Source organism: Clavelina lepadiformis, chromosome 4 (assembly GCF_947623445.1).
Source record: "Clavelina lepadiformis chromosome 4, kaClaLepa1.1, whole genome shotgun sequence".
In the NCBI taxonomy this organism is placed as follows: Eukaryota; Metazoa; Chordata; class Ascidiacea; order Aplousobranchia; family Clavelinidae; genus Clavelina; species Clavelina lepadiformis.
This window is the reverse complement of record NC_135243.1, coordinates 1,417,630-1,437,702: the sequence shown is the minus strand read 5'-3', so window position 1 is coordinate 1,437,702 and position 20,073 is coordinate 1,417,630. Positions and strand designations below refer to the sequence as shown.

At 37.6% G+C, this 20,073-nt stretch overlaps 2 protein-coding genes across 3 annotated transcripts in view; both read left to right on the top strand.

The window, feature by feature from the left end:
• Window positions 1–20,073, top strand: part of LOC143452340 (5-oxoprolinase-like) — a 74,081-nt gene that overhangs the window by 22,950 nt on the left and 31,058 nt on the right. The gene's annotated exons all lie outside the window — the stretch shown is intronic.
• LOC143451644 (uncharacterized) lies at window positions 1,683–18,452 on the top strand. The gene is made up of 9 exons (XM_076952345.1): window positions 1,683–2,682; window positions 7,824–8,008; window positions 8,132–8,988; window positions 9,082–9,150; window positions 9,266–9,373; window positions 14,529–14,609; window positions 16,482–16,741; window positions 18,143–18,316; window positions 18,399–18,452. The coding sequence occupies exons 1-9, from the start codon at window positions 2,668–2,670 to the stop codon at window positions 18,450–18,452; spliced, it is 1,803 nt and encodes a 600-aa protein (XP_076808460.1). The 5' UTR covers window positions 1,683–2,667.

Genomic DNA, 20,073 nt, shown 5'->3' with positions numbered 1-20,073 from the left:
GGCTCCGGAAATTCGGCGAAAGAAGGCGGCTCTGGAACTCATGTGGCAAAGAAACGGCTGGAATTCTACGGCTGAAAGGAAATTTCTCTGGAAATCCGGCGACAACGAGGCGTCTCAAGGTCTCCGGCGGCAAGAGGATTGCTCTGCAACTCTGACGGCAGGGTGGTGGCTCTCGAGTGCCGGCAGCAACGCGGCGGCGCTGAAACTCCAAAGGCAATGAAACAGCTCTTGTACTCCGGTGGCAATGAGGCAGTTTTTGAAATCCCGCAGAGAAGAAACGGCTTTGAATTTCTGTTGGCAATGGTTTTGTTTCGGTTTCGGTCCGATTTATGGTTTGGAGCTTTAGCGGAAACGAGGCTTCAGCGGAACACAACTTAGGTGGGCATGAATCTGCTCCAAATTTAAAGCTTTAATGGTTGTTCGTCTTTCGCCCGCATTTTGCAACCATTTGACATAGAATGAGGCGATGATCAAGTGACAGTAAAGATTGTTTAGTGGATTTTTAAAAACATTTTTTGCTACTTGTGTTGTTACTTTGCCAGCTTCATAGTCGTGAGTATAGGTGGAGAAACACACAATAGTCATTAACCACCAATAAAAAACTCTAAACCACCGGACAACTTGAAATAAATGAGACAATCATTGCAAAATGGGCCTAAAGCTAAGAACGTCGCTTTTGTTGAAGCAAGTTATTCAGCAGAAAGATTTTGTCAAGTGGAGAGAACTTAAGAGCGACAAGTAGAATGCGAAGGAATTTTATATTTATTTGCTACATCCAGCAAGTATTGTGGCTGAGAAGTGTGTCTCAAGGTGGCGCCCTGCAGCTATTAAACCAGATTTCCAACATCGTTTTCTTCAAAAGTAATAAAAACCTACAGCCCTCGTGTATAAGAGTCATATAAGAACCTCGACCGCTTGAAGGAATTTTTGCTGGAACGTTTTGTTCCTGGCAGCCAGTTTATATTATCGACACCCGGTGGCGTTATAGCCCGCAGTTGTAACGCACTTGGACAAGGCATTAACGACACTTGCTGCTGTTCAGTGGACCTGGTGGGTTGTTCTTAATTCAGGCGATAACTTATTATATAAAAGTCAAAGATAAACTAATAAACAACGTGTGAGAATCAAAATATGCACAAAGGCTACCTCGGTAACCGGGACTCGTGGGATGAGAAATCGTCGCCATGTTTAAGACTTGCAAATACTGTTCTCAGTCTGAGGACAACGATTATTATCATACCAAGCATTAAACAAACCTTTCCTAATTTTATGATAATAATAATCTTTACTTCTCTGTGCAGGGTTTCGTGACGTATAAGTTGAATAAACTTCTCCTTCGTAGTCAACAGCTTTATACCTGCTGCTCGGTCTCCTCTCACACAGACACAACTTCCGTGTGGCCGTGAACTTGATGCTTTGCTCCTCGGAGTTGTCTTTGTTTTTGGCAGGGAATATGGAATTGTTAAAGCATGGAGTGGAATGAAAGATTTCATTTATGGAATGGAACGAATCTTCAATAATAAAGTTGAATGCACATTCACACAATTGAACTAAGTTCACGCATTCCCAGAACAGTACACGCGCACGCTCATTCACACAATCAAGTGCGTTCACCACAAACTTTTAAAATTATAACAGTGTGGTTTCTTCCATTTTCGAAGGCGTTAATATCGTACAAAGCATGGAATATGAAATGAAAGATTTTGCTGGATATGGACCTTGGAAAATTTCAATTCCATTCCACAGCATTTGTTGGTCTTTGGAATTGTGGGAACGTCACTCAAGCGTGACCATGCGTTGAGACTGCGCATGACTCGTGTTTCATTCATTCTATCTGTGCTGTTGTGGAAAGCGGCCACTTCTTTCATCTGGTGCTTTTAACATGTTATTCACTTATTTTGTCCGGGTCGTTGATTGCTCGGAAACCTGCAGGTTTTAAAGAGCCTAAGAAAATGCAACACTACAACTGGTGCTTTACCGTCATCACCGGTAACATCAACACGAAACTTAATGCTAATCTGAAACTAACAAACCTGAATCCGTTCGTCGCCTCCTATCAGTGAACAGTAATTTGATTGGTTTAAATATTCCCACAACTTTATCATAGCAATTAACGAGTTTTTCTCATCATACTTCGTTCACTCACTTCATCGCCCGCCAGTTTGTTGCATTTAGTTGAAAGCATGTTGTGTTGTTTTATATTGCTATGTCTATAAGTATCATTATATGATCTGGAAAGTATCAAATTTTCCTTCGAACTTTTATACAAGTGCATCAAAGTCTGATTTTAAGACAACTCTGTTTATCAGTGAATTCATATACGTCACAATAGTTATTGTTTCATCATTTGACAAATGAAACATTCAGCGCAAGTGAATACACTAGCATCAAATTTTATGTGAGATCGTAACACATCTTGTAGGAAAAAGTTCTTCATTACAAAAGAAATAAGATTTTGTCGCCATTATCTCTGTGTACTAACTGCAGCTTGTGGTACTTTAAGCCGTGTCTGGGATTGATTTGTTTCATATAGACTTTATCTTTTGATAATATTTTATTCTGCTGCAAATCCAGCATTTATCATTTTTAAATTTATTTGAAGGTAGTAAAGCTCTGGTCGTTTTAAGTTCATTTGTGAGTTACAACTTACGCAACCGAGGAGAAACGATGACGTCACAATCGGTGAGTCTATTAATGATCAAACAATGTAGTAATTTGTTGATTGTCTTGCTAGTCGTTGATGTTGTCTCGTACATTGACCGTTTAATTTACTTAATTTGTGTTTAAACATTCCAAACAAATACAATCACAAGTTTCCTTGCTGGCTTATTCTGTGTATGCAGTGGGATTCATCAATTCACGTGAATGTAACGCGTGGTAATTAGTAGCGGTAAAGTTTGAATTATTTGAGGCTTAATATGTGTTGGACTTAGGCTTATTTTCATCTACATATTTTACAAAAGGTCACTGCGAATATGTTGTCAGTTGTGGGGAAGCTGAAATTATCTTGGGTTGTGTCGCAAATATTAGAACCGAGGTAACTTTGCAGCATTCTATTACATTGAGGATCGTTGTAATGATGTATTTACTTAAACGTCTGGTCAACACAATGGCTTCATTCATTATTTTATGTTTTGGTAACTCTACCAACTCTGCAGCTTTGTTTGAACAGAGACCTTTTGTCATTTCTTCATTGTGACGTTTGTTCGTAACAATCCCAGCGCAAAGCGCGGTCTGAGCTTGGTTACAAATTATTTAACCGCTGAATTTTTACCAAACTTTGTTTGTTAGACAAGGAAAGTTGCCAGTCCTGTCATGACCACGCTTCGGTCCTGTCATGACCACGCATCAATTGACTTTTTAATTAGGTCAGTTAGCATCGGTTCAATCCGACATCTAACGACTTTCTTTTATGCCTTGTTCATTAAACAGAAAGCGGTTGGTACCTATCATATCTTGAACAGTTTTACAAAATACTTTAATAAGTTCGATTAAATTTAGGAAGATTTTAGATTTTAGACATAAAGCTTTGTAGTTATCACAGACTTTTATATGAAGCCTTCCACAATACAGAGCGAAGGAGATGTTTTGTACTTTACAAGAGTTTGTCGTGAAACCTGGTTCAGCTTAAATTACAATAGTTAAGATTCCAACCATTCGTTGATGTTTTCCCGATTCTCCCCGCTCTTTATTCTTTCAATTGAATTTTTATTTCATGCGGCCGCTTCATTGTGACCGTTGCTACGTCGAAGAACACTTTCTTAGGAATTCTACGTCATTAATTTGGGCTTTCATCAAATTTTTAAATTCTAAATTTTTCCCGGAAAAATCTTTAACAGAAACCAGTGATCGGAAACGAAAACATATGAAAATGCTTCACAGACGATGTGTTTGTTTTTGGTGTGTCGTGTCCGATGACCATGGTAAGCCTATTTAGGGATAAATGGTACCAAAATATTTAGCCTACACAGAATTTTGTTTCCAACCTTTAAAATAAAACAAAATGCACGATGGCCGCCGCTTTATAAACCACCTGAAGATTGATTGACCAGCAGTGCGGTGCTTTCCCCTGCACAAAACCAATCAACCGTGAACTCGTTCTGGCTTGAACTGAGTTTATGACGCAACACTTTTCCGCCCGGAAATAAAACAAAGCTTCGCTTGACTGCACTTGGCTTGAAGCAAACTGCACGAAAAACTTGCTCACTCCGTCTTTGCGTTTAATATTATGCGATGGTGCTTGGAAAACGGGCTCATGTGAAACGGGGTTTCGTGTTTATTAAGTGTGGTATTTTACTACTGGAATGAACGGAGTGCGTCTGAACCGCGAAACATCGGGTTTCATTAGCAGGAGGGCCTATTATATTGGAACGTATAAACCGGCGACCACTGCATTGAAACAAACGATATTCTTCTAAACATGTAGTAAACATTGTCTTTATTAAACAGTTTATCAACACCAACCAGATAAAACATGTTGAAATGTTCCGATTTTCAACATGTAGAGTGGACTACCTTTGTAATTCGTATTCTTAAACTGTTACGTTGTTAATGATACAGGGAGAATAAGCAAGATGATTGCGGACTTAGCGATAAAAGCGTCAGTGTCCGATTTTATGTAGGGCGAGTAAACTACCGCTATACACGGAACCTGATCTGTGGTTTCGCATGAGGGAAATAACCTTTGAACGCAATATGTTTGAACTCTTCCGCCATTATTTAGGAGCGACAACATTGGTAGATGTCATGAAATGTGTTGAATTAAATCGTTAATGTGTTGAATTAAATCGTTAATTTGCTGAATGTCTGATACAACACTCCATTATGGATGAGCGTCTGTTCACGAATGCATTCCACACTTTAATTTTTTTGTTGGTCATTCATAACTATAGTAGAGCGAATAAGCAGGATGGTTGCGACTTAGTCATAACAGCTCCAAGTGTTCAAACGTTAGTCTATGGCATATGTTCGTTTTCGGATAAAGACTTGTGGAGGTCGTTACAGCAGGTGCAGAGCTTGTTCGACTTATCCTATGCTATATTAACCTACTTTACCTGTGGAATTATTTATCTGACTCTATCGTTGCGTGCGGTTAGAATTCTCTAACCTCGTGTCAGCCGAAAGCTTTTAATGTTGCAACAGATCTCGTTTACCAGAAAATGTTTTATTGTAGGTGCTGTGCACTTTCCGATTAGTACGCATAATTACAAACATAGTATGAAAACGCGAATTACAGGGAAACTGCTCGTGTAAAAGTTCGAGCTTATAAAACCTGAAGCGATGAGAGCGGCAATATCCGACAAAAAACACGTAGGTTTTCAGAACGCGTGAAACGGTAAAAAGAGCATGCGTTGGCAATGGGGATTGAGTTCAGTTAAAACTGGCGCGTTTTGAAACAAACCTGGTAACCTACTAAAGGGTTTTCACATGATACCACATACGCGTAAACTACGGGATCACGACATATGGCCGTGAACAAACTCACCGGCGACAACTGGTAGTGGACAACTGACCGGCAACAAATTGGGCGGCGATCAAGTTAACCGTGACGTAAACTGGCCGGCGATAAAATTAACCGTCGATAAATTGGCCGGCGATCAAATTAACCGGCGACAAATTGGCCGTCCAAAGGTCAAAATTCTAATTTACTATCTAGTCACTATCCAGTATGTGTATTACAGTCAAGGTTGCCACTCGTAGAGTTTTTTGGCCCCTTGTAGGGTGTAGGGTGACCCTACGGGTTTTTCACCTTTATTCATAGATTTCCTATTGTTACATGCATTTTCCGGTCTAGACGAGTTGTTTGATGAGATTATGAAACAATGCGTTGGAGCCTATCAGTTTCCAAATATCAAACGACAAATGAAATGTCATCAAAAAACAAAACTTCAATCAATAACTGGGTAATGGTATTAGGGCCGTCACCCAGGCCGCTACAGAGTGACTTGAGTGGAGGGACTGACTTGGCTTTTGCATGACTTGGAGTGGAGTCATGACAGAACAGGAGGAGATCTGCTTGTGGCGATTATAATTTATGCGATCAAAGTAAAATACACGGCGGCGTGTGAAGGTGAACTCTTGGATACAGTGCACAGCGCAAAGCTCTGGAACGTGACACATCAAACAAAACCTGGAAAGATTCGAAAACCATCTAACATGCGTACAAAGCCATACGATGTCGCAAAGTACCCAGTACTCGTCTTAACAGGAATATGATTGATTGATCGTGTATGTCAAACGATTGTTGAAACACCAGGGAGTAATAGCGGAAAGATTAGAAAACATTTTGGCGATTTCTTCATTACAGTATTAATAGCGTATATGATGCGATGCGTATATAACGGATTTATTGTATATATTGGATGAAAAATCTTGTCCGGGTGGTTTCCTACTCTCTTTTGTGCATTTTAACTCGCTTTAATCGCTTATAACGGATACATTCTATAAGGTCCCTTGTAGAAAAAACAATGGAAAATACCTCTATATAACGGATCCATTCATCATTCCGAAGAAATCTATTTATGACATTACAACTGGTATTGTCACAGAAGAAAGCTTGCCTTATTCTTCACACTCGATTCGATCTTTCACTTGTATCGTGTGTACTGTACTGTGTTAACCAGTATACCAAAAAAAGTTTCATTTTCACAGTGAAATAGTGCACCGAAAATATACAACACAGTTTGTTGTTTCCGATTTGAAAATGTCTTGTAATTAACTCTGGAGTGTGTGACGTAATATATAGGAACCTAGCGACCCTACGTGGTGTGCTGAGAGTCAATTTCATATATAACCGATACCGAGTGTAACGGATAAATCACGCTGAAGCCGACTTGTTTGTTATATGCGAGTTTTACTGTATTGTAAATGAGATCTGGTTTTGATTTAAAAGCTTAACTTAAATTACTTCAAAACCGATAAGTCTTCTGCAGTTATTTGCTGCACAAAAGAATGGATGATTTAGGTTAGGTTGTTAACATCAAGACTGAACTTATAGCTTTTCATCACTTGAACCGTTTCATGATGGAGAAGGTAAACTTAATGTAACATAAAGTAAAATTGTTTAGTTCGGTGATCTGTCAATTCAACTCACAGGGGTTCGTTCGGTCATCCTGGGTTTAGTGGTTCTGAATTTAATCGTCTGAGAACCATTTAGTTTTTACCCCTATTAATAAGATTATGAAAAGTCCAGTTCTTCTTTTCTTTATGGTTTGAAGGCCAGGTTCATTGTGTTCAGATATCTGGTTTATGAAATTTAAACGCATCCAGCGCCGTAGACGCTACCGATTTAAATTGCTTGCGTGAGTCGTCCAAAGTTTGAGTGGAAATCAGTTAGAGTAACAACCATGGGAAATTCATACCCTCTAAGCCATACGTGTCAAACTCCCGGCCCGCTTTACAATAAAACTTGGCCCGCAATGCTATTTTATACATTGAACTATTTCCGGCCCGCGAGATCATCGTGAAGTATAACTTACTTTTTTCAAGCAAGAAACAAGATTATAAAAAATTGCACAATACAGCAGCACAACAGTTGCCTCATCATGCGATAGAATAAATCGATTTATTCCCAGCCAAAACCGCCAAAAAAACAAAAATTTGGTGCTGTTTCGCTGACTGTTCAAATTCATGTACTCGTGTCACGAAACGTTCAATCAAGTTTTATCCTTACGGCCCGCGGCGTTAAATAAGTTTTGAGTTTTGGCCCCTGGTGCGATTGAGTTTGACACCCCTGCTCTAAGCGATTAAAAAACTTTGGATTTTGATGATAAACAATATTAAATTTAAATATCCAATACAAACAGTGTATTGATTTTTGTCAGGCAAGCCCCGGCAAAATCAGATTATTCGCTGCATCTGAAATCTTATGCAACGTCAAGGGAAGCTTGCTTGGTCGCGGAGGGTTTGGTACTGTCCGGTTAGGACATCACCAGGTGTTGGGCAGACTGGCTGTGAAATGTCAGCCCATGCAAGGATCTATTACTGAGATGAAAGAGGCAAAGCAAGGGTGAGGTTCCCCGCAAAATACTTAAAAGCTTTAATGTGGTTATGCTTGGTTAATTACGTCAATGCTTTTCAAATGCGAGAAGTACACATTCGGAATAAGTTTAGATGATTATTTTCGTTCCAGATTGTTGAAGGAGGTTAAAATGATTTTGCTGGCTGCTCACAAGCACGTCATCCGCATCGAGGGATTGATTGATGAGGAGGACTGGGTTGGAGTTGTCATGGAGCACATGTTGGCTGGATCACTTAACGATCTGATATTCAACCAAAATATCGAGACTATTCCTTATCCTCTTCTGCTCCGGATGTCATACGAGACCGCTGATGCCATCACTTACCTCCACAAGATGCTCAAGGATATCAGGATTGCCCATGGAGACTTGAAGCCCCAGAACATTCTACTTAGCTCGGATCTTCATTGCAAAGTGGCAGACTTCGGTGGAGCCGCTTTATCTCATCACACCAGAACAGCTACAGCGAGACCAGATATAACAGGAGAAGGGAGCCAGCACACTCTTCTGTTTTCTGCTCCGGAGAGATTGGATCCAGACTGCCACAGGCTCACAACATCCATGGATGTCTACAGTGTTGGTGTGATCTTTTACATGATGATTGTTAGGAAGTATCCTACAATTGCAAACGAAATCCTCTTCAGGATGACGGGAAAGTTTCAAGGCGTGTTCCTTCAACAGAAACTAATCGATGAGATCAAAAATGGACTGAAACGAAGGAAAGATGAACAAGGTGTTAGGATCATCTCTCTCATGGAGAGCATCATGACCAAATGTGTAGACAATGATCCTTCCAATCGACAAGCAATGATCGAGATACGTGACCAACTCCAAGAGCTACTGGAAACCATCAAACCAACCACCATAATGCTCCATGCCGCCAGTGTGGCCGAACAAGTTACCATCAGAGATGACGCACTTGATCAGGTGGCAAGCAAACCAATCAGTCACGTGATATTTGGAACAGGGCGTAAGCAGGCTTATATAATTTGGATGGTTGTCTACGATCATTTTGAAAACACGAAAATAACAAAAAACATCGTTTAAATTATTACGTTTCTAGAATCTTCTCTGGGAGCAACAGTTTCAGAAACCTCTCCTAAACAGAAAAGAGCAAGTGAAAATGATTCAGGTTAATCTTGAATAATTTTTTCCCATTGGTCACTCGAAAAATAATATAAGTGCTATTTGATTTTGGGTTAAAATACAATTTTGTTTTGATCCCCACAAAGTGAAATTTTTGACAGGTCTTGCTCCCTCCACAAACTCAACACTAGATAACGGACGAAACGTTGGAAAAGAATTGGACAAACTGACCATAAAAGAATCTCCTCAAAAGAAATCAAATCCATCCGGTTTGTTGAAGTTATCAGATAAGATTTTCTGCATACTTTGCAAAAAGGGGTTAACCAGTTAAAAACCGTCATAAGAATAAATTTTGTTGATCGAATCAAAACTTTTTGCGGTTCTGATAACTTAAAAATGTTAAGTCATATCACAATGTTATAAAGGGTTCGATCTACCGCAAACCATTAGACCAGTGGTTCCCAAACTTTGTCAGCTTGTGGCACACTAGAAAAATTATTAAACGCTCGCGGCATACTTACAAGAGAAGAAAAGTTACTTTTAAAAATTACACTACTATATCGGCAATGCCATAATTGGTTTCATCGTCACATGTGCTTATTTATCAGCTATTGAAAGAGTTAGAAAGCTTTTGAGTCGCATATGCTTGTCTGCATGCCTTATTTTAAATATTTATACAGTTCTTTTCCAAAATTCCATAAAGATTCGCGGCACACCTGAGAATCTGTGGCGGCACATTAGTGTGCCGCGGAACACAGTTTGGGAATTACTGCATTAGACTGAAACGTAGTTTAAGCTAAACCCGGTGGAAAGGTAGCCATGGAAACACTGGTCACCGCCATTGTCCTTTACGATCGTTGTCATTTCCGCCATTTTTAGCGCACCTATCTAACAGTGACATGTCCCAACTGCACCGCACAATGCGCTCACTATTCGCAATTCGCATTGACTAGTACTTTTACCATAGACAACACATAATGGCTGTTTGGTTTTTTTTGTAAAAATATTATACTCAAGGAACGTTTGGGTCGCGATATCTTAAGATTGTATTTGTGAGTCACAACAAAAATAACTGTGCACACTTGACATTTTGTGAAAATGTCGTTTGTTTTTATTTTTGAATGATTGGGCTGAAAATAATCAAAACAATAACAAAGTCACGTGATCGTTTTAATCTTGTCATTTTGTATCAACTATGAAATCCCTCCAGACTTGCAACTGACAAAGTTAACTAAAGCGCTGCTTGCACAGCTCAATAGCTGTCTAAACATTTGCTTTATTGCCGAAGGAAATGTTGCAAAGTTAAAATGGACATTATCAGACTCAATCAGATATATAGCTACAAACTTGACTCTGATTTATCAGGCTATCACTATTTCACCAGTCGAAGGCCAAAGTTTAAAATAACGATAATTATAATAAACCGATAGTGGTAACACGTCAACAACCACAGTTTCTGGATCAAACGTAGTTTAGGTAGTTTTACGTAGTTTAGGTCAGTGTATAAGAAAGATAGTGAAGAATCTGGCACCAGGTAAAACGAAATTTAACTGTATAAATAAGCTAATTTTTTGAAAACAATTATGTAGGCCTAGTTATAGGCTATCACTGTTAGTCAAGACTAACACAGATCTACATAACTAGCAGCTACCGAAATCCAATTGCGTTTTTTCATCATTTTTAAGACACAGCCGACTAACTAATTGAAAAAATTGCATATAATAATTGATTTTTTAACCGTTAAGTTTGTTAATCTTTTCTATAACGATACCATACTTCAGCATTTCAGCAATATGCTAGACAAGCTGGAATATGTAGCACTACATTTGTTTTCTTACTCAGTAATACTCTGGTTTGTATGAACTATGATATGACGTGAGTGTTTTCATTTGTAGTGCAGAGGTTGCTGCTTGTTTTAACTTATGTTATTCGGACTTAATTTACCTGCCGAATTAATGATCTGACTCCGTGGTTGCGTGCGGTTAGAATTCTCTAACCTAACGTGTTATTAGCCGAACGCCCTTACGAACAGTTTATCAGAAAGAAAAGAAAAAGAAGTTTATTAATTATTATTACCTATGTGCATGCTGTGCTATTGTCTTATTACAAGTGATTACATCACAAACTGTGCATAATTGCATCTGCAGAGGTTGGTGCTTGTTTTAACTTATGTTATTCGGACTTAAATTTACCTGCCGAATTAATGATCTGACTCCGTGGTTGCGTGCGGTTAGAATTCTCCAACCTAACGTGTTATTAGCCGAACGCCCTTCCGATTAACAGATACTGTTTATCAGAAACAATCCTTTATTGTAGGAACTGTACAGGTTCCGATTAATATTACACAATCACAAACTTAGCATTTACCATTTAACACAAGTCTAACAGATTATATTTAACACGACTAACGTACTACGTTCGTACGATTCAATATCTCTGTCTGCGCGGTTACTCGCGTATCAGTTCGAGTTTATAAAGCGGAGCGATGTGAGCGGAAACACAATATACACAAATATTTCAGAATGCACGAACGATAAAATAAGCGTTGGGCAATGGGGATTATTTACAGTTAAAACTCGGATGTTATGAAATCACCTGGTAACGTACTAAACGGTGCTTTCACAGAAAGTTATTTAGAGAAAGTTTCCAAATATTAAGCGACAATTGCAGTTTCATCAACAAACAACATTTCAATAAATAACTGGCGAATACTTTCCCACGAATGATATATTGGTATTGAGAGTGGCTCCCAGGCCACTACAGTAGTATGTGGGCAAATATAATTTTCCCACTCAACTTTTTCCACTTCAACTGTTATTGCATTTTACAAAAACTTTATAGTCTATGTAGGTTACATTGTTCTTATACATTGAAGAAAAGTCGGATGTGGGTACTTGATGTACTTGTACTTTCAATGTATGTGTACTGTGAGTATGATGTACTTTCAATGTACCGGTTCTGGTGTTTGGCACTATTTCAAAAAATTCATTCCTTACTTTTTGTAACTAAGTGTTAATTGTTAAATTAGAATAACTAATTAGAATTAAAATAACTAATTTAAATTGGCACTAAGTGTTAATTAAAGTGAGGTTTTAAAAAACATACCTCTCTAAACCATAAAGTAACCGTTTTAGAAGTACCGAATACAGAATTATATTAAAAAAAAGTAATTTGGTACAAGAATTTGATACCGATGATACCGGTATCAGTACTGAAAACGTGCCACGTTATATTAATTCGGAACTATCGTATCGTAGTACTGCCCACTTCTGATAATAATGTACTTTGGAAAGTAGTTAACGTTTAACTTTAAGTATCGAAGCTGGTAAAATTAGCTGAAAATAACCACGAACTCATGACTGGGCGAAATCAAGTTCTTAAATGTTACAGTCGAATTAATGAAACAGTCGAATTATCTTGCCTTATCACAACCTATTATTGAATCAAATCGCTATGGTGTTTATGTTTATTTCCAAAAACCAAAAATACACTTTAGTCACTATTAGTTGTTTGCATGCATTTTAATAGTTGCTTTAATTTACGTTTAACTGCCATATAAACATTGACACAACATTTTGTACATTGCTAGATCCAAAATGTACTCAATTTTTACAATCACACAATTAATTACACTTCTGGAGTATTAATATATGATAGGTAACATATCATGACATGGTCGTTGTGACTACTATACTCAGACATTAGTTTTATGTAACTAAAGTTGACGCTAATAACAAAAAAATACTAAATACATAAATTACAGCAGCAGGTAAATTTAGAAGTAGCTTAACAATGCAGTACAGAGTAAACGACAACAGACACAACACTACACTTTGATTACTCTGTTCTAAGGGATAATTGTGAATATTGTTACTAATGTCCTATGCCAAATCATGTGATCACTGCTGATAGTTTTAGATTTCTGTTTTGGTGCTAACCAGCCGATTGACCCAAGTCGATTGAATCACTGGCAATTGCCTAAGACCAGCCCTGACAATAAATATACCGACATAAGTTGAATAAAATGTTTCTTTTGTCAGTGTATAATGTCTCAATGTGGCAAATGCTGCACAGAATACAATGTTTACTCTGTTTTAAGGGATAATGATGAACATTGTTACAGTAATATAAATAATGTCCATTGCTAAATAATGAGAGGCTTGCAGTTTTGGTTATTATGACTATTCTGATATTGTGACCAAAATGGTTTGGTCCAAAGATAGTCATAATAAGTGAAGTCTATTGCATTAACATGCAGTGTAATAATTTCACTCATTTCTCTTTGATAATATGGTTTTAGAAGATAGTTTTTACATGACCTCAGAGATGATTCCCCACCAATCAAACATCGGTTATTGAGCAAGACTTAGTACAATTCGCAGAGGTGGGCAGTACAGCAGTAATATAGTACCAAATTATTTTATTGCGGTACTTTATTCAGTACTGATACCATTGGTATTTTTAGAGAACAGTACCGAATCCCTGTACTGAATTACTTTTTTCCAGAAATATAAGTTGGTTTCGATACTTTGAACACGATTACTTCAAGGTTTTCACAAGTTTGTTTCTTAAAATTTCAGTTTGGTTGAAACTTGATTCCAATTTTAGTGCTTTTTGCTCTTTTTTAATCTACGAATGTCTTATAAAGTCGCATAGAGTGAGTTCACATATTTTTGACCTGAAGTAACCTTTATATCAGCAAAAGTTACGCTTGAAACATTATCCACTGTACGAAAAGTAGTTTGGCACCGAGTACTGGCAAAGTACCGAACAACTTTTTTGAAATAGTAACAAACCGGGAACCAGAAACCAGAACCGGGGGAACCTTTTTTTGCCAAGTACCGTCACAGACGATATTTTCAAAGTACTGACTGACCATCTCTGACAGTTCGTGATCCTTGTACTTAATAATAAAACGGTCTCATGCACAGTTTGCTAATTATGTAGAACAATGCGCTGTATTTGTTATATATAACCATTATAAAATAAAAGATCCTTTAGCAACTGCTCTTAACATGCAGACTGAAAATATTACTACAATCCGTCTTTTTTGTTTTTAGCATTTTATATACCCCGTGCCTATTTCAAATACTACTGTTCATGAAATATTTAAAAAAATCGTGTTTTCAAACTTTAGTTATCAGCATCAAAAACATAAAATAGTTGTCTGTTTTATGAGCAGTCATTCGCACAGTTTGGTAAATCAAAAATGCAACTTCAGTAAATCGCAGGCAGTCAGTCAGTCAAAAAAGTGTAAATTTGGGAAACAGCAAGTACAGTACAGTATATGCAAAAAATGTGCTATGGTTGCAATTAGTACAATTCACTGCATTCTAGCCTAGAGTTTATTGCAAGCTATTTCGTCTAGGCCTAGACTATGTTTATCACCTGTCAGTTTTAAGCTGGATAATAATTTATTTCCAGATTTTGCTGAGAAGAGGAGGATTTGGATAGAAGCACTAAAGTCACAGCTGGTACGATTTGAAAAGCTAACAAAATGGTATGGTAAGTTTATTTTCTGACTTTGTCCTAAATCTGCGAATAATTTGTAATGAAATGATTGTTTATCGTTCCTTAGCATGTAAGGACGACCACTTCAATTACAATGTTTGTCTGTTAAATTGTAGCTTAATGTCATCGATGATAAATGAGTCTCAGGTCGTTGTTTCGCTTCTCTTAATCTTAGAATCAATTGTACACCTCGACAACTGTATAAACTGATTATATTTGAAGCTTCTTTGAACGAATACATCAAGATAGAACATTGTGACAGCTACATAATAAAGTCGACCACTTTCTAGGGTTACCTTCGTAGACTGTGACGCATTGAACAACTATGAATAACAACACACGCAAAGCAGGCATGCACGGCATTTTTGTCACGACTTAATACGATAAGCAGAGAGGAATCGATTACGTAATGCAATACTTTGCTTTGCCGATTTCCGTAAACAAGTATTCTATGGGAATGGGGTGGTGGTGGATTGCCTTTTTAGACTGGCCTAAACCAAGTCTGACTGTTTGACTCCGAGCTAGTTATCTTGACTCCGTTGCGTTTACTGTCTTTATTGCTTCTTAAATCAACACCAACTTCATAAGTTCAAATTGTTATATTGTCCGAATAAGTTGTATCGAAATAGAGATTTTTACACCATGATTCCGATTTCCAATATCTTAGCAATTACTTCAATTCACAGGAACTAACTCAGAAAGAAGAGAATTTCTAAGAGTCCGAGAGCGATTTAAACCAAACATTTCTTTTTATACTAAAGTATTGACCAATCAGCGCTTCCAAATTAACTTCTCTATCACACGTGTACATGTGTCCATGTTATTCTAAGCTTTTCATCACAAAGAATTCAAATCGATTTACACCAGTACAGAAAACCACTTGACACACTTACTACATCACATGTTGGTTTGAAACTACGATTTGATTAAAGATACTAGAACCAATCATTGCTACCATAAAACCACGTGTCTCATATTGTACGTTATCTGAACGTTTTCAAGTACACTCAAACTTTACGCCGTGAAAACAATGCTATTTGAAATACTTCAATCTGCGTTAAATATGTCGGTTAGAATTCCTTGTTTGAATAACTGCTTAACGACGATAAATACGTCTGTTTAAACATTTAATTAATTCCAGCTGGAGAAAGTGCAAAAACTTATGCAAAATGCCAGTTTATATAACTAATTGCAATACTATCATGATCGCTACAATTCTATGCGGCATTCGATTTGCAAGCAATTTTATAATATCATCACAAATTGAATAGACTACATGTGCATGTTATGTATTATTTGCAATGGACATGCATTATGTGCAGCAGAACACACATTTATGTTGAATTTCAAAACTTACCTTTATTTGGCCTAGTACAGTAAGTCTGCTGGCAGACTGGTGATGCTGTGAAAATATTTGTGTGATAATATTTTGTGAAAATTGATTGAAATGACATGTGGCCTATTTAGCCGGGAAATATTTCACATTAATCACTGGTAGATTAGTACAGCAGCCTACTAGGCCAAGTAAAAGTAAATTTTGTAATTTACATGTCTATTGCAAACATATTGCCAGTGCTAGTGTACAGAGCCTAGCTTAGTAGGCTGCCGGTAATTCTGGTGAAAATATTTGCCGGCTAAATAGGCCACATGTCATTTAGATCAATTCGAGTTGTTGTATTAAGTTTATCTTCAGGTTAAAATGCCTGATTATTTTTTTAATTCGTCCCAAACAGATAATTTAAGGAAGACCAAGTTTTCGTGTTCAACTTGACTTTGTAGCTAAACATGAAAAATTTCCGTCTTAAATTTATTTCTATAACGCGGCGAACTACAACCGGTAAATATTTAACTAATATGTTTGTTTAGGTGACAACAAACGCAGATATGTTTCGCTTTTATGCGAATTAAACGAATCCAGCGACATGGAACTCTTCAATATGGCGTCACTGCGCTTTCCAACAGAGATATATCTGAGTTATTTGAAATTGTCATCATTGGAAGTCGCGATCTTTTGTGACGTTTTAAGGAAACAACGAAAGGAGTTGAAGTTGCTTCATCTGATGAGCTGCTTCCCCCCTGGTGATGTGGAAAGATTGATTTCGGCGATCTCTGAGATGCCTGGAAAGGTTTGACGATTTATTCAACTTTTTTATCTTTTGCTTAGAACAGCATATGACGTCATAATCAATTGTTTTTATCTGTGCTTATGACGTCATAGTGGTTAGTACGAAGATGTTTTTCAAGGCAGTTTGTTGAGATTACTGGGCAGTGTAGCTCGGATATTTTGTGCTAATTTATATAAAATTGCAGAATAATTTTGCGACGGTTTAGTGATTAATTGAATCTACAAGGAATATGGAATCTGCGATAAACTTGGTCGCTTAAAATTCCTTCTTTTTAACGAAAAAATTACAAAATTTTGTTGGATCAGTTTTAGCCTGGCATGTGCAGGTTAATTTTTGGGTCAACAGAATTGTTTCAATTTTTTTCAAACTGAAAATATTTTTGCAAACTTATTATCAGGATTTGTTTCTACAACTAATACTCGATACCAGTTTTAATTGGCCGCTCAAAATTATTTCTATTTAATTCAAAAACCAAGAATTTGTATTGGACCAGTAGGCTAGGCCTAAATCTGACCGCGTGGTGCTCGTTAGTTATTAACCAATTAATGGTAATATTAACTTGTATGTAGTAATATATTAGCTTCATCAATACACCAGGTTGTAGTTTACTAGGCTTACCATATTTTTGTGATTGAAAAGCGGGACGCTTCAGAACAACGAGCCCTATCAGATAAATGTGGTTCATATTTTACTAGAAGTATGATACTATTTTGGATTCCTATCGTCAGGGACAACTGAAGTAGTAAGACACCAAGAAAAACTAAAATAATGGATTTTACTAGGAAACAAAACAATGTTCAAGCATTTGTAAATTTACATAATCGTCCAATCATACTTTTCTGTAGACTTTTCTGTAGCCTACTTTCTCCCAGAAGTCTTTATTCGACTTTATCTTCTCATAAAAATCACAGCAGGAAAAGTCAGTTTTAATTTTGCAGGTGATAAGGGCTTTCACATTCAAATGTTTTTTGCAGAAGAAAATGCAAATAAGTAACGGTACCGTACGAAATAAGTTCTTTCAATAACCTAACTGCAAAAAGATCATCTCCTCCTCCTAGCCTACTATTACTGAACAAGCGAATGCGCTAACACTCAACTCACTACTGGACCAATTACCCGTTACAATGACGTAACAATTACTTTCACATTTAACACAACGAAACAAGAACACGCATCGAGTATTGCTTTTTTGCAAGTTGGCTAAACAGACCAATCACAACATGCTAATATCCGTGTAGTGTAGAGCAATGCTGGCTCAGTAAGCGGGACTTGGCACTGGCACCAAAGCGGGACTTTTAGTTGACTGACCGGGACGCCGGGACAAAGCCTTTAAAAGCGGGACTGTCCCGGCTAAAACGGGACGTATGGTAAGCCTATAGTTTACAAACATTTGATCTGCAGGTAAAAGTGTTGTACATCAGTCACAACATAATCAAAGACATTCCAGGACCAGAATTTTTCGCTAAAATAGAAGAACGTCTGCACATGTCTGGTTGCTTCGAAGATGGAAGATTCTCCGCAAATTCGAGCGAGAAACAAGAAATTCAACTCGCCCTTGACCAGCTTCATGGCTCGGTATTCTTTATATCTTGTCATGTTTGTGTCAACTTGAACTTTGCACAGAGATTTAACTTTTAACCAAATTTTTAATTTATAGCGGTTGAAAGTTGATGTTGGTGGCGTCTGTTTCTATCCACCCAAGCACTGCTGACGTAATAATGGTAAGTAGATTTCATTTTTAAACCGAAATTCAATAGGCCTATTTACTCAAAGTTATAAAAATTCCTTCCACACATCTATTCACTTGTTTAAAAGGAATTGCGTCGTGGCCGGGATTCGAACCGTGGGCTTCTGCGACATCGAGCGATCGTTCAACCCGATGCACAATCTACAGATTTACTGACCCATTGATAAAATTGATTTATATTTGTACAGATACTAATAGTGATGTAATAATTTTAGTTGTTAGACATGTTTATTCAAATAAATATTCACTGCATTATGTTGAATGGTGAATTTGCTGTAATATTTTAGATTTGCTGAATTTTGTGATTTGAAATATCCAGAGTGAGTTTTGTGGAAACAAAATTTGTTGTAAGACAGAAATTTGTTCCATGTCAATGTTTTTAGCGTCACATTTCTGCCCAAGCGTTATAAGTAGGCTTTTTTTATCATCGCTAATTACTTTGTAGAGTTCAGCTTTAAATTGTTTAATTTATATCTTCTTAAATCTAATGCGACTGGTACTATGGCTTGTAGGCTAAAGCATCCGCCTCGAATGCTGCCTCTACCTTGTAACAAATGATTAACAGAAATATAAGCTACAAAATGTTTTATATCAACTTGACGCAGACAAATAACAGCAGTAATAATAATAACAGCTCGGCGTGTAGGCCTAGTTGGGGCAAGACATCAAACACACAGAGTTAGGTATATCAGGGGATTAGCTTCCTGCTGCAACTTTTGCTACGAGTTGTTTGGCTGGAAATTTACGAAAACAGTCGATTTTATGCGTTCCTGAGATGTGGAAAGAAACTGCGTCTTTGCTTAAACTCCGTGCTTATGACAACCAGATTAGCAAGCAGTGAAGTATTTTGAATTGCGTTGAGGAGCGGGGAAAATTGTTTCAAAGCCCGCTTTAAAATACCAGCGTCTGCCCACTGTATGCTCCTATCAAAATGCGGGGAGTGAAAAAGTTTTCCTTCTTACGCTTCATAAACTGCTTAACGACTCGAGATGAACTGTATGCTCTATTAGGCTCTCATATTAAGGTAGGGGCATTTGAACGCGCTCCTATTCTTCAGGAACGATCTCGAGAGATCGCTTTTTTGTCAACGTCGGAACGGAACCACGGCCGTGCTCCCTTTTAGGGATTATTCGCTCTTCGCTCTTTTTTTGCACAAGCAACGCTAGGTTTAAGGATTGCTGTAAGAACATCATTTTATGTAATGACTAAAAATTATACCTTTGAGACTAATTCAACAACAAAACGGTGAAAAAGATACAACTTAATACGCAACACAATGCACAGCAGCACGTCAGAATCTTGTTTTAGGGGTTCGATATAAACGCTTTGTTTTTAAGCTGACATCATTGTATCGAGACTCGTAAGTTTGTCGATGTCGTGCGTGATCTACTTTTGCATGAGACGCAAAAGCGATATTTGTCGTGAGCTTTGTGCAGTCTGATATCACTTTAACAGCTTAGCAGCGTCACTGCCATACTTTCATACTCGGTTTAAGGTTGTAGCAATAGTTATTAAAGGACGGTTATCACGACACATCACCAACATCGTTTTCTGCTATTGCCCGGCTTTGAAAAACGGCAAAGTG

Excerpts from the sequence above, each read along its gene's own strand:
- LOC143451644 (XM_076952345.1), top strand. Across the intron at positions 8,009-8,131 it reads ATGAAAGAGGCAAAGCAAGG|ATTGTTGAAGGAGGTTAAAA; the intron begins GTGAGGTTCCCC and ends TTTTCGTTCCAG. Across the intron at positions 9,374-14,528 it reads AAAGAAATCAAATCCATCCG|ATTTTGCTGAGAAGAGGAGG; the intron begins GTTTGTTGAAGT and ends ATTTATTTCCAG.